This window comes from Bubalus bubalis, chromosome 8 (genome assembly GCF_019923935.1).
Source record: "Bubalus bubalis isolate 160015118507 breed Murrah chromosome 8, NDDB_SH_1, whole genome shotgun sequence".
Taxonomy (NCBI): Eukaryota; Metazoa; Chordata; class Mammalia; order Artiodactyla; family Bovidae; genus Bubalus; species Bubalus bubalis.
Window position 1 is genome coordinate 24760557 of NC_059164.1, and position 16125 is coordinate 24776681.

A 16125-nucleotide genomic window follows, 5' to 3' on the forward strand; every position below is an offset into this window, starting at 1 on the left:
TGGGCAACATGTGAGCTGGACAGAAGAGGGAATAGAACTACATGTATCCTATAGCTCTTTTTCAAAATTATTTTAAAATATTAGATTCAATACTTCATATCTAATATATTAGAATTTATTAGAAAACAATGCCATTACATTTATAGAATATTAAAACTCAGTTACCAACTTCCATGAAATCTAAACCAGATGTCAATGAACTTAACTTCATTCTTACCATTTTGCACACTGAACATCTTTTACTTGCTCCTTTTTCTCCACAGGTAGTACAAAATTCAACATCCACAAAACCCACCTGACCAGTGATGGCTTGGGTAAGCACAGAGAATGCAGTGGGATCAGAACCCTAGAGGAAGTAAGAAGAGGAAAAAAAAACTCTGAAATCACCATGGACAGACTACAGAGAAGGCACTTCGAGAAAAAGAGACAAAATCATTAAGGAGAGAGACAACCTGCACAGACTTTATGACACATACACCTTTCTGAGGACACCTTTTTCTGCACCAAGTACATGGCAGGTAAGTCGTGGATCCAGATGTTGAGAAAGAAAAAATTTGGCTCTATTCTAGAATAAATGTATTTTTCAACTGGGATTATTCAGTAAGCATACAACGATTTCAGATATAGGACAGTGAACTCAGAGTGGAATTTCCTTCTGAGAATTAAGACAATATATAATACATATTCTGAGGGACAATTTATAGGATACATCACAAATGTTTATCATAATTCTTAAAAGTTTAATGCAACTTAAGTGTTTTAAAGAACTTGTCTATTTAAAACTATTTACTTGATGTAGATCCACAATTCTAATAGATAAAAATTATCACCTTTATCACTGAAATGCTCCAAACTCTTAAGATTAAAGAGCTATACGTGTGGTTGCATTAGGTTATTAAGAAAAACCAAAAATATGAAAATTATACAGTTACTGAAAATCAGAGTGGCTTGCTAAAGTGGATTTATGAAATTTCTTAACAGAGGAAATTATAAGGGCAAATATTTATCTGCCTGGGGTAATGCTATTAAGACCTATTTAAATATTTATCTGCCTGGGATAATACTATTAAGATCTACTTAGAGCAATTACAGGGTATGGCGCTATCATACCTATTCACAACAGTTCTTGTTTCTGAGTTTTTCAAATTTGCTTCTTTATTCTTAACTAAAAATGTAGAAATGTTCATAATTTATATTTTTATTTACTTTTCCTTTCTAAGAGTATTTATTTTACCAGTTATATATAACAAATAACCACCTTAGAACACTGTTTTACACAGGACTCATTTCAAAACCACTTTACTCCTCCTGAAAACAAATAATTACGAAGTTTCTTTTTAGTTCAAGAGTTAAGAATTCTCTTTTGGAATGAAGATAATATAACAGTGAGGAAAAAGAGCTAAAATAAAACCTCAGATACTAGTTACAAGTTAATAATTTCATCAGGAATGAATGGCTATGGCAGTTGTGCTGAAATGATAGTGTATCAGATAGTTTGTTCAAAATTCAGATCTATCTATACTTTCTAAATTAGAGTCTCTAAGGATGTGGTCCCTGTACCTGCATTATTACAAGTGATTCTGAAACATACGAAAAGTTTGAGAATTACTGGTACCTAAATGTTTTTACAATTACATGTTCAAATATTCTTTTCATAAACATGACTGAGACAGGGCTTCCCTGGTGGTCCAGTAGTACAGAAATCTGCCTGCCAATGCAGGAGACATGGGTTCAATCCCCGGGCTGGGAAGATCCCAGATGCCTCGGAGCAACCAAGCCCGTGCACCACAAATAATGAGCCTGTGCTCTAGAGCCCAGGGCCCACATGCACCGCAACTACTGAACCCCGCACACCCTACAGCCTGTGTTCCACGACAAGAGAAGACACCACGATGAGAAGCCCGTGCGCTGAAACTAGAGTAGCCTCCATTATCTGCAGAATATCTGCACAGAATGAATGTCTATGGCAGTTGTGCTGAAAAGAGGGTGTGCATCAGAGCTTGTTGAAAATTCCTGCAACTACAGAGAAGCCCTTGCAGCAACAAAAACCCAGTGCAGCCAAAAATTAAAAATAAATAAATAAAAATTGAGGGGGAAAAAAAAAATCATGACTGAGACATGTTCAAAATCTTCCCCAAGATGGGACTTTTGGAGGAGTCACAAAACAATGATATTCTCACAAATATATCAGAAGTAAAACTAAAATATTTTTTGCTAGAAGTATGGCTATTAATGTGAACTATTGCCTCAGAAAAAAAAATTGATGGTACAGCAGAGTAACCATGTGAAATCTTTCTTGTCACAGTTGAGTGATAAGAATTCTTTCTTACTATAGAAAACCTTGTCATCTACTTTGTTAAATATGTATCCTATAAAATCAGAGACCTTAGCTAGCCTTCCAGAAGTTAAAATATACACCTTCAAATGATAAAGCAAAATATCTTTAACAGTCTCATGTTACAATGCTTGAGCAGCATTTCTTAAATAGAGCTATGCCTCATGCTTCCTGCTGAACTCGGTGACAGGCAGAAGCCAGAGTTCCACGACAGGCAGAGGTTTGGGCTCAGGCGCTAACACGGTCAGGAAATACCACAGGTGATCTTCATGGCAGCCGGCCGTGAGAACTACCATGTCAAGGGACAAGGTTAATACTGCTTCAGAGGCTTCTGAACGTGCAGAATACTGGAATCTGTCAAGCAGTCAGCAGTGGCTATCTGGGACACGCACAACCACAAGCACTGCAGATCAAGTCTTCAAGACAGCAGAAGTTTTTAAAGAGAGAAATGTTTCTAAAATGTCTTAAACAAATATTATCTTGATTACTGATGACTCAGATCACTAGGATAAACATCAGTCAAACACCATACTAACTACACTGTTCTATGATATAGGGCTAAGATGGATTGTTGAGTCCTACACTGACCTGCTTTGACTTTTTAAAAAGTACTCCGACCTGCTATTTTTAGTTTTTCTGTTTTCTCCCTTAAAGGTACAATGTCAACTACACTTATTAGTGCTGGATATCACTCAGCAGCCACTGTTAATTGCTTCTCTGATAAGCTTATGCTTTCCAGCTCTAGACCAATTTTATTTTGTTGCCTGCCTGGGTCAGGAATATGAGTTTGGAGGAAGAGCATTAGATGCCTTGCAACTGTGAGGTTATTAGCATGTGCATGATAATCCATATGGCTAAAGAATACTGGGTGGGAAAATGGGAAAGGATTTGGGTTCCTAGTTCACTGTACCAGACTGGGTCTGCCTACCCCTGGGCACATATTTAATATGTGGATTAAGTAAGCTCTGATCTATTTAATTCATAGTTGGCTGGAGTATGATATGCACAGCCAAAACACATTCATAATTGATAAGCTACCCTCATAATATGCTAACTTTAAACTTCCAAAAACTTAAACACCAAATAGCCAAGCGTATTAAAGAGCAAGCAGAAAGAATCTCTATGTGAAATCATGGCGAACTCTCAGAATCAATGCATGAACTTCATGAAATCATCTTTTCTGCTTAGGCCTTTCTTCTTTAATGGTTCTGACTGGATGACATCTTAATACATAAAAGGAGCATCTGGAACTCATTTTTAGTCCTGATTTTTCAGGCTGAGAATGATACAACAGCCTAGAGAAGGCAGAGAAGAACCGACACTGCCAGAGGGAGGGAGGAAGGCATGGATGGTAACAGTGTCAAGATCAGTTTCTTGCCTAGTACACAAAGGCTGGTAAGGGATTTCATTGAAATGTATAAAAGCGTAACTGGTATAGATAAGGTCATCTGAAAACTATCCAAAACAGGGAAGGCAGGGAGTGTCTTTAATACCTCTTAAATAAACACATGACGAAAGTAAGTAAAGAACAGATAATAGAGTTCAAATTTACTTCCCATAACTGTTAAGTATAAATAGACTTTTTTTTAATGTGTGGAAAATTTATAAAATCAGAGGCATTAAGGGAGGATCTAAGAAGCAGGACATACTTTAAGACTGTTTAGCAGGATACACAATGAGCCTTCCTATAACTCATCCTCTCACATCCTCCAGACAGGAAACCATCAAGGTAGACATTCAATTCCTACTTCCATCTAGTACGGGATTTTATGCTGGTTTTTCACAAGCTACTTATGAAAACAAACGTGGGTCTGTATTACGTACTGGATGTGATCCTCCCATTGAGGTTTCACCGCATCATTAAAAATGTAAGTATTCACTGTAACTATAAGATCTATATTCTGATCTAAGGAAATACTGTGTATTAAACCATGAACTATATAAATGAAAGAAGAGGACAGAGGGAAAACACAGAAACAGAAACAGTGTTAGCAGGCAAATTTATCTCCATGTTTGTTTCTGAAATTTTCCTTAAGACAATTATGCCTTTATTAGGTAACTAAATAATGCTAAGGAGAACATGCCTCTAATTGTATAAAATATGGTAATTAGGTCTTACTGCCGGAGTTAACCTAGGTAGGAAGAGCCTTACGATTTCGACAGGAGCAATGCTTCGCACCAGCTGCTGCAAGAGAGTAGCTTCACAATAAGGAAATTTTCTGATACTTTCTCGAATGATCTTTTCTTGATATACTGGAAAGCCATCAGAAGCTCGGCCTTTTAACAAGCTGAAAGATAGTTTTAAAAGAGTAACTGGAATTGAATTACCAAGCATTTCCTCCCAGCTGAACACATGAACTTTGAGTAGTTCCTTCCTTACTCCATGGGCCTCCCTGGTAGCTCAAAGGGTAACAAATCTGCCTGCAGTACTGGAGACCGGGGTTTGATCCCTGGGTTGGGAAGATCCTCTGGAGGACAGCATGGCAACCTACTCCAGTATTCTTGTCTGGAGAATTCCATGGACAGAGGAGCCTGGCGGGCTACAGTCCATGGGGTTGCAGAGAGTCAGACATGACTGAGTGACCAACACTTTCACTTTTCTTTGCTGCTTAAGATTTTCACTGTGTAGTCACATCATGAGGATTGATTCAATTCAAATTGCTATTCCCCCTGCCCATTAGGCCAGGTCTTATCAGGTTTAGGAGCCCAGGGATGTATTTTAAAAGGTGACCCCTGACGTAAAACATACTAGACGTTTATCAGATTAGCTAGTTACTTATTACCATGGCAGTTATTTGAACAAAGAATGTAAACGCTGATTAAGTCACACCCTTCTGACTTAGTTCTCTTTTCTTAGTAAAATCATGAGAATCTGACCCTGGACTTGGGCTACCTTCTAGCTGTATGATTTTACAAATGCTTTTTAACCTCTCCAAACTTCAGATTTCTCAACCCATAATTTAGGACGGCAAAAATGTTGTAAATAGTACAGAATGGAATAGTCAATCTAGTTTTAATAGGGACCCTGGTTTCTGGCAGATTAAATGTGATCTCAACAATAACAGCTGCTGCTAAAGTGTTTAATTTTTAAAGCCATAATGAGATTTCATATAATAAGACATTATCCATTTGAGTGTATTTTATACATGATATGGTAAAAACTGTACCTTTTGATCAGAGTGTCCAATTTATTTTCTCTGTCTTTTAAGAAGTTAATACATTTCTGAAAGATACAGCTGATGTAGTGCATTTTCATAGCCAGTACTTCATTCATGTCTCTTTGCTTCATACATTTCTCACAAATCAAATCCATCACCTTGTAGCATTTATTCAGAGCTGCTTCTTCTGCCAGCAGAGGATTCTCATTTATAAGCATCACAATCTAGAAGAAACCCCAGTGAGCTTAGAAATTCCATGAGAGATTTTTCCAGCTCAATTTAGGCCGTCAGTTTTGATTACCAAATAAAGTCTTTCTCATGGTCACATATTTACTATGTTAATTCAAATCAGAATGCAAATTGCCACTGATCAAGTTGTAAAACTAATAACAGAAGGACATCATGAACTCTCTCGAACTCTGTATATCAAAGTTATTGTGTGATTTGTCATCCAGTTAAACTAAGTATTACCTGGCCACTTGGAATCATGGTTTCTATATATGTTAAAAGCACTTTTACTCAAGATAAAAGTGTCAGTCACTCAGTTGTGTCCGACTCTTTGCAACCCCATGAACTGTAGCCCATTAGGCTCCTCTGCCCATGGGATTCTCCAGGCAAGTACTAGAGTGGGTAGCCATTCCCTTCTCCAGGGAATCTTCCTGACCAAGGGACTGAACCTGGATCTCCCATATTGCACGCAGATTCTTTATCGCCCGAACTAGGGAAGCTCTCTTACTAAAGATAAGCATGGCATATTTGCATACCCTTTATATACAGAAACAAATCACACAGCAATCACTGCTTTTTGCTAACATTACTGAGTGTTAGAATTTCATGGCTAGGAAAACCACAATTCTCATTCATTCTTGTTAATTATAAGGAAATGAGGTTTTTACAGGCGGAAGTCTAAAAATAAAAGGTGTATTGCTTACTAACTACATTTCTCTGTGGAAATTTTCCTAATATATTTCTAATCATTAATATGAATAGATGAAAGAGGAAAGCAAAAATAGCTTTAAAAAGGGGATAATTAGAGAGTTATCCAATATGATGCATTATGAGTCCTACACTTCCCAAATACGTACAGATTAAGCCCAAATTCTTTATTGATTGCATAAGGACACCTGTAAAAATCCGTATGACATAACAGTAATGTAAACATGTGGGAAACAGAGGCACAACTGTATTCTCAGAGCAGAAAGTCATTCAGTATTTGTTAACCTACGTGTCACAGTAAATTGTGATCCCAGGTAACCGAAACGTTAGGAAGCAACAGACGGCAGATTTCATGAATCAGATCCTTGTCTTTAGACAAGGAGCAAGGTAATTGTTAACTTAAGGAAAACCCATGCCCAAGGCTCCTATGTGGAAATTTAACATAAACTAAATGTTCTCGTTAAATTAAAATAAGACTTTTACTTATTTCTGACCCTACTGATACACAGCCCAGTATTTTACTTCAAATATAGCACTCAATAACAAACTAGACTTCATGAAATAAGTATAATCAGAATCCTTATTGATAAATTTGCTGGCAACTTCCCCTACCATTATATAATTCAAAAGTTAACTTGTGGCAGAGAAGAAAAGAATCATTAATTATTTATATTTCTCCTACCAACTGCCATCACATGATGCCCTTGGCCCAATATTTTGTATACATTATGAATCAAAGCAGAGGATCTAAACTTGCATGTGAGAATTCTTTAAAAAAAAAAAAAAACCCCAAATAGAACCCAGATTAATGATTTTTTTTGTTTAAGACATTAGACTTTATTTGCTTTATAATATATATCAGTAAACCCCATGGACTGTAGCCTGCCAGGCTCCTCTGTCCATGGAATTCTCCAGGCAAAAATACTGCAGTGGGTTGCGATTCCCTTCTCCAGAGGATTTCTTGGACCCAGGGATTGAACCCAGCATATTCTTTACCATCTGAGCCACCAGGGAAGCCCAAACACAATGAAAAATGCTACATATCCACAGCTCAACAATGAGCTCATGGAAGCATTTATCATAGCTGCACACAAAAGAAAGCATACTTGAATTAATTTCCTTCCTTTAGTCTCTGAAGCATTATAAAGGGAAACATTAGTAATTACAGAGGATGAATAAATAAATTCTGGGCTTAAAAATCATGTTAATAAATCAAAAAACGGGATCACTTGCACACATCTATCTTCTGATCGCTTACGGACCCTGCTAAACTCTATTGTCATTCTTCCTTTTGCCTCTGTTTTTCTCCTTTATAAATGTCTATATCCTGGCCATCAGCACAATTCCCTAAGTCCCTGTTGAAAACAAACATCCTTATTGCTATAGCAGCCACTTAACCTCCTCACAAATGTATCTGTGTTAGGTACACTGTGGCAAAAGGTGCCCTGTTGGATCAAGTGCTGTACTGAGCTTATTTTTAAAGGTCTTTGATTTGACTGGTGGCTATTCGTTACTTTTTTATAATGTGCCCTCTGAAGACCCATGCCAGCTTGAAAAGGGGTAAAGCAGTGAAAATGGCCCATAACCAAAGCAACTGGGCAGCTTTTAACTAAAGTGTGGATAAAGAAAGGTTTTCAAGCAAATAGACTATATCTACAAAAGGCGAGGTCTGGTCTGAAAGAAGGTACTATAATCATAGAGTAGTCTCTCATAAAACCAAGTGCTCTAAAAAATAAAATGTAGGCTATTTTAGTTTACAATTTGTCTGTATAAATATACCCTTAATCTAACTTACGCAAAATATGTGCCTTTAAAGATAACTGCAGATATAATAATTCTTGGGATATTTAACCCTGAGAGACTAGGTTCTGTGTAAACATCAAAAATTACTCTACAGACCCAAATGTCACAGTAACTGAAATTACTGTCATCTCAAAGGGTGGAAACAGACATAAGACACAGTGAATCAGAAACATACAGAAAACATCTTTAAATCAATCAAACCCAAGATATCCTGTAATGCGGTGGTCCCCAACCTTTTTTGGCACCAGGGACTGGTTCTGTGCAAGACAATTTTTCCACAGGGGAGAAGGGGGTTGGGGAGGAGATAGTTTCAGGATGATTCAAGTGCGTTACCTTTACTGTGCACTTTATTTCCATTATTATTACATCAGCTCTACCTCAGATTACCAAGCATTAGATCCCAGATGCTGGGGACCCGAGTCATGCTCGGACTGGAGGGGGAGTGATGCAGGCCTTTTAAAACCACACACATTCTCTACATTGAGAAATGCTCTACATTGAGAGCAGCACAAACCCCTGCTCCACGGCAGAATTTCTTTTTTGCCCAGCGAGGATCACAAGTGTTGCATCTAGTGGTCCTTCCAAAATGTCGAGTAAAACATCTGAGTTTTGAAAAATAAAAACAGAATAGACTGCACTTGTCTGTTGTGTGGGAGAGGATCTGCTACTTTGTCATCTCTCTTGATGGTCCAGAACATTATTAATAACTTGGGGGAAAGGCCACATGAAAGGTATTTTTTTATGTGTGTGTTCCTCAAGCTTCAAAAGACCATAAGCCAAGGGATGCAGCAATAAAGTAATAATATTACATATAATTTATAACTTATATCTTTAAGTGTGTGTTAGTCTTCAAAAGAGTTACTTCATGAGAGCTGTCCACTTACTCTAATGACGATCAGTATATTCCAGATTTTTCTTTTGTAACAGACTAAGGAAATCCATTTCAGTACATTATAATAACACCTTGTACTAAGGCGAAGCTTCAGGTTTTGACCCAACATAAATCTTGCTCAACAAAGAGTTCTCAGGACTTCCCTGGTGGTCCAGTGGCTAAGACGGCACTTCCAACACAGGGGACTCGGGTTCAATCCCTAGTCAGGGAACTAGATCCCACATGCCGCAACTAAGACCCAACACAGTCAAATAAATACATAAATATTAAAAAACAAACCAAAGAAACCCCCAATAGCTCTGAGTTACTATCAAATCTATACATTATGAATGAAGGCATACGGCAGACACTGGAGTCTGAAAAAGGTCAGCGCTGTTTCCTGAGGTGACTCATGGAAAAAATTATATTCATTTGGATTAATTTTTCAAAACATAATCATTTTATAAGCAAAAAGGTCATATATAAAGTATGAAGAAAATAGCAGTGGGAATAGTTCAGGATAACCCTTGAAGTTTCCCAGGTATGCTATGCGAACTTCTGAGTTGGTTTACAAAGTATGAAAATCTGTGTGATTTGACTATTTACTGGAAGAACTGTACTACTTAAATGCATCAGATACCTACTTGCAGGAAAGAAATGTATTCATGATTATACTTCCAAACACTGCCTGGAAGGATAATTATTGTACTGGATGTTGTTGGTCCCTCACCCAGATCCTCATTACCAGGCCCATATACCAGGTTCCTGCAACTGGGACTTTTGGCTGAAATGGCTCAGAGCTGCCTCCTTCCTCGGAGAACTCCCTTCATCCAGAGAGAACCACCTCACTTGGCACCAGCTGGGCGGCTGTCCTTTCCCCCGGGGACAGACTTCAACCATGACATACTGATACAGGAAACCCTGGTTTCCTTGCCTCTCTGGAGCCACTAATAAACAGAGCTCACTGTGAGACGAAGTGGAAGCTAGGTTTTGGCTGAACCCACCTCTCTGCCTTACTCTTCCTCTTGCTCTGGTCTGTGTCCCTCACTCTCTTGTAGGTTTCAAACAAGAGCACTACTTCACTGTATCAGCTGAACAGGAGAGCCTATCACAAGTTTTACATCAACAAAAAGCAACCCAAGACAATTAGGACTCATATACTAAGAGCAGTTTAAATTCTAAAGCAATATATAAATGGGCTTCCCTGGTGGCTCAGATGGTAAAGGATTTGACTGTAACGCCGGAGACTGGGGTTCCATCCCCGGGTTGGGAAGATCCCCTGGAGAAGGAAATGGCAACCCACTCCAGTATTCTTGCCTGGAAAGTTCCAATGGACAGAGGAGCTTGGTGGGCTGCAGTCCATGGGGTTGCAAAGAGTCAGACACATCTAAGCACGTGCGTGTGCGCGCACACACACAGAGTCAGACACAACTAAGCACGCACCCATGCACACACACACACACACAATTTAAATAGAAAGCAAATACTATAAACTACAGTACCTTGACAGGATGAAGATTTGTTGTAGTGATAATTTTGTGCAGTGGGCCTGCCAACTTTGGGGGCAGTTTCGGTTCTTTATCCAGTCCCTGGGGCTTAGTGTAATAATCCAGTTTCTCTCGAGGAAAGAAATTGTTGATTATAGTCACACAATCATGTTGACCTTTTAATAGGAAAATAGGAAATGTATTGTTTTATCATTCAAAATAAGACATTTTCCATTTTTTCATTATGTTGTTCTGTTTTCTCAAGTCAACATGCATCAACGTCCTTAACTTTTAGGAGAGTAGAGGAGGAAGGGGAGAGGTAAAATATTTTAGGAAACATCTATAAGCATGCTATTCGAAGTCAAGAAATAATCCCCTTTTAAAGACACAAAATCTACAATACATAAGAAGATTATGCCGATAACAACAATAATAAAAAAGCAGTGTTCTACTTAAAACTGGCCCTAAATATTTAATAAAAGTTGTGCATAATTTAAATGTTTCTTCTTCCACTCCTATACAAATGATGTTTGTTCTTCCCTAATCACATCTGGCTTTCTTTACACAAAATTTAAATTTATTCTGTATTAAGTTTCTTATTGTCATTATAATTACTACCCATTTTGTTAAGCTAATCTCTCCTCCCCTTGGATTTGAGAAAAGCTTGGCCTTTTTGTGAAATGAAATAGAGAAAAAGGTTTTGCTTCCATAAGCTTGGAATCCACAGGCTTGGAATCCACACCGTAGCTCCTCATAGATCCCTGTGCCACTTCTGGAAGCCAATCCCCAGAGGTAAAAACTGTTCTAGGAAAGCAGAACCTTCCCTGGAGAAGCTGGCGGCTGACTGCACGTCCCTGCTGCTTCCTCCCCGCTGGCTCACTCTCCACTACTTCTCTGGAGCAAGGAAGTGGCCCCTCTGGACAAGCAGGGCCCATCTGCAATTGCAGGCTTTTCCAGGAATCTCTGCAAGACAGACTTCTTTCTCCTTTCTGCCTGATGAGGGCTGAAAGAGTCCTGCGGAGCAGACCCAGATGCCAGGGCTCCGGGAGAGGGGTCTGCTCTGGGTGGCCCGTGTGGCCCCTGCCCACTTGTGTATGGTCCAGGGAGCATCTGCTCAATCCTGCTGACAACAGGTGACTTGCAGGGGGACTGCACTGTGGTCCAGGTGGATCTTTGAGGCTGGTCAAGTTCTCAGCTTGCCCAAGAGTTTGAGGATAACCCAAGAGTTGTGTCTCAGCGGAGGCTGAAATATTTCCTGGTTTGTTGACCCTGGGCCCAGAGGTATAGAGAGATGGCACAGCCCTTCATGGCCCATGACCCTGTCAGCTTTACCTGACTGCCTAGGAGATGCAGACCCAAGTGGATCCAATCTCGAAAGACTACGCAATGTCTCCAACAGAGGGCCTCTTCCGTGGAACGTGTACTATAACATCTACTACAACCACTCCACAACCAAACCATAAAGAAAACCCTCAAAGAATACTTAAGCAGATCAATTACTGTATGTAAAGAGACTCTCATGGACCACAGAGAGATTCCATTTTTAAAAGTTAATAGACAAACTGAGAAGGGTAATCCTGGTTACAATGGAGAACTAAAATAGTAATGCAGAAGATGAAGTAGATAAAATATCTCAAAATAGATTAAAAATTAGGATATAGAAATCACTATGGGAAAGATGAGAGAGCTGAAAAAAACATATCCGAGGGAAAAAAAGAAAAGAAAAGAAATGGATGGACAACTAATAATTAAACAAATGATAAAAACAACACAGTCATGATTTGAAAGCAAATTTTAGTAGTGATGACGTATCATTTTTGGTGTTTGATGCTATTTGTAAGTACTGAGACATCACTTTCTTTTTCTTTTTTTAAAACCAGAAATCTCCATTATATGTATCTTGAGAAGTCAAACAGTAACAAGAAATACTAAAAAATATAAAGTGTTCTGTTTGGAAAGATCATTTCTACCTACATAATTTTCAAGAAGGGAGGAAAATGACCATCAAGCAAGTATATTGCAAGCAGCATGAAAACATGGCACAGATAACAGAGTGCAGGAATTCACAGCTGTGCATGAAGCAACTACAGATGAAGACAAACTGCACTGCTTTTTTAAAACACCAGGGAAGCTCTAAAACACATCCAGCTTCAATAAAAAGATAGATGTTCCTGTTTAAAAAAAAAAAAGATACTCTAAAAAAGCTTCTCAACATATAAAGAGACCTAGGAAAATCTGAAGTTAAAAGAATCAGAGAGAGAGAAAAACATAGACTTAGCTTGTAACTTACATCCTCTCATCAGTCCCCTAATGAGGATACTCAGAAAAAGCCCTGTTAGCAGTTGGAAATATCTGTGCATAAAAATAATGGCTATATAACAATGACACTATCACAGGACTACGCGTTTCTTAAAATTACACCTTTGTGAGAAGGAAAAAAACATGTTGTTTTTTTTCAAGATTTATCTTTCTCATTTTAGATATTGCTTAGGTTATTCTGATATTTTAAATAATCCATCAATAATTTCTGTTAGCGTGATATACAGGAGAAGGCAATGGCACCCCACTCCAGTACTCGTGCCTGAAAATCCCATGGGAGGAGGAGCCTGGTAGGCTGCAGTCCATGGGGTCGCGAAGAGTCAGACACGACTGAGCGATTTCACTTTCACTTTTCACTTTCATGCATTGGAGAAGGAAATGGCAACCCACTCCAGTGTTCTTGCCTGGAGAATCCCAGGGACTGGGGAGCCTGATGGACTGCCATCTATGGGGTCGCACAGAGTCGGACACGACTGAAGCGACTTAGCAGCAGCAGCAGAGTGATATACATATATATTTAAAGTTTATCTTTATAAGTTCTTAATGTATATTTAATTTTTTATAACTGAAATTATTAAATATTTAGCTTTATTAGTTTTTAATTTATGAATTTGGAATACACGCAAATAAAACAGTACTATTAATACAGAAAATAAATGCTGGGAGCGGGAGCTGGGTGGGGACCACTTTGTGTTCCATCATTACTGCCACTGGACTTGAGTCTTCTAGACTAAATGGGCTCACTGAGTCAGTCCTAGGCAGGATTTATGAGAACATAAATACAATCAGACACATCCAGTACAATTTTTTACTTTCAAGGATAAACTGAAATTGAAACACACTTCTAGCATAAGAAACGAAAAGCTGACAAAGACAAATCACATTCGCACTTGCAAAACCAGGATTTAGAAAACTGTGGAGTCATGTCTACATATAAGAGAGCAGAGCAGTGATACAAGAATCATGGAACAAGCCAAGATAGAACTTGCATTTCAGAGAAAAAGATAGCTTTGGTTATGATGGGTTTCAAATCATGTGCAATCTGAGAAGGTCCTATAATCAAACGCTAAATGAGAACAATGATCAAGATGGAGCAAGGAGAAAAGATAGTGTGGAGAAAGAACAACAGCCCTTGGTAGCAGAGACAGTCAATCCCAATGGGTGGAGACAGCATGACAAGAGAAATTACACTGTAGATGGCGGGGACTGCTAAAGGAGAAAGAACACACCGTGGATGACATTCTAATGATACATTGGTACTAAAAATTCTAGACTGTCTCAGCCAAGGCCACACCTCGTGGTAGTGGTGGAGGAGGAAAGGAAAGTCCGGATGCCTGACAAACACAGGGAATGTGGAGAAATAAACTGAGTTTTAATGATTTCCTCTTGTTGGGGTTGCTAAATGGGCAAATATAATATCTTAAGGGTGGGGCACCAGCTATAGTTTTGTTCATTTCTAGATAATAACTAAGAAATACAGGTTTAACTGGGAGCATTGTGAATAGCAGAGTACGTACTAGTAGAACAGAAAAGCATTCTTGATTTTTAAGTTAATAAAAACAGAAAGGAAATGTACTCTAACAAGGATAGGCCAATCACATTAAGGAAATACAAGAAAACACACAAACCATCACCTAAGGGACTTCCATGGTATACTGGCAAGAAGAAAGCTGGAAGAATATATTTCTATGATCATATTTTTAAAAGATTAAAAAATCTTGCACATATGAATACAAATGTATATGTATCGACCTGATTGAGGGAAATAAAAGTGGGAGAATGAGTTTTTAATAAGACTAACTATAAGGAAAATATAATGTCAACTTGAAAGGGTGCAATGCAATTTTCTATGAAATTAGTCTAAATAGATTAAAATGGAATGAAAACATTACCCTCACTCTAGGATGGAAATGAAGACATTTGTACCTTAGATTTTTATTAACATGGTAGTATTAAAAGAAAAAAAAAGGAGAAAAAGAAAACTATTTTATTAATGGTTGAAACACAAACTCCTCCACTACTTTCAGCCCTGTGGTCTGGGGAAAGACACTTAACCTCTATCTGAGCTCTATTTCATTACATCGTGGACATAATGAAAACTTGCAGAGTTAAACAGAATTTCAGATCATTTAATTCCCTGGCGTCACTGTACATATCAGAAAACTGAAGATATGGCAGTGAAGGGATTTGCCTATGATCTTGGAAATAATTAGGAGCAGACATGAACTAAAATATGAGTCTCACGATTCCTAGTTTAATGTTCTTTTCTTACTACACTGACACCCTTAAAATTAGCTGAGAGGTGAGGTGGTGGCAACCAGGGAGCCCTTAACTATGAGACAAATATTTCTCTGCAATTTGCTCAGCAAGGTCATACCTTTCTCAAATCTTCCTGAAACTGAGTTAAAATAAAACAAGAATATTTGTTTTCATAGAGCTGTGAAAAAAAGTGACTCTGTGACTGTCTGACTTAGTCAACTGTACCTACTATGAGTAGCTTTAAGTAACACAATAATAAATTTTAATACCATATACAGTTAACTGTCCCCCATATCTGATTAATTCCCCCTATGCTGCTGCTGCTGCTAAGTCGCTTCAGTTGTGTCCAACTCTGTGCAACCCCAGAGACAGCAGCGCAGCAGGCTCCCCCATCCCTGGGATTCTCCAGGCAAGAACACTGGAGTGGGTTGCCATTTCCTTCTCCAATGCATGAAAGTGAAAAGTGAAAGTGAAGTCGCTCAGTTCTGTCCGACTCCTAGCGACCCCATGGACTGCAGCCTACCAGGCTCCTCCGTCCATGGGATTTTCCAGGCAAGAGTACTGGAGTGGGGTGCCATTGCCTTCTCCAAATTCCCCCTATATCTCAGCTTAAAAGTAATTTCTCTCTTGACATTCCCTTGGAATGGGAGAGAAGATCCCTCCCTTTGATGTATTTCTATGGAACCCTTAAGTCATCCACCAGAGTATATTTTCGCAGTCATTCCTATTAGCCACTTAAGTGCCATAAATACACAAATATCCTGTTTTATTCACCAAAGCACCTAGAGTGATGCTTGATCTATAGGTTGTGAATGTTAAGTATCTGTTTCATGAATCATTTGGTCTCACAAAGCTATTTACTGTATTCCCAATAAATCAGATGTTTCTGATTTTGCTTTTCTATCAGTGGACTCTGCTAACTGCCAACTCAGTGGGGCCAAAATACCAAACATCAAA

The 16125-nt window shown here is 38.5% G+C and overlaps 1 protein-coding gene across 2 annotated transcripts in view; it reads right to left on the reverse strand.

Annotated features, from left to right (window-relative positions):
* ANKMY2 (ankyrin repeat and MYND domain containing 2) overlaps window positions 1-16125 on the reverse strand; it is a 39085-nt gene that overhangs the window by 4451 nt on the left and 18509 nt on the right. For both annotated transcript variants that reach the window (XM_006057039.4, XM_025290932.3), the window contains exons 5-8: window positions 10606-10766; window positions 5503-5717; window positions 4488-4623; window positions 218-346 (exon numbers count right to left, since the gene is read on the reverse strand). In XM_006057039.4, the coding sequence (XP_006057101.1) occupies window positions 218-346; window positions 4488-4623; window positions 5503-5717; window positions 10606-10766 (641 nt within the window). The remainder of the gene's footprint in view (window positions 1-217; window positions 347-4487; window positions 4624-5502; window positions 5718-10605; window positions 10767-16125) is intronic.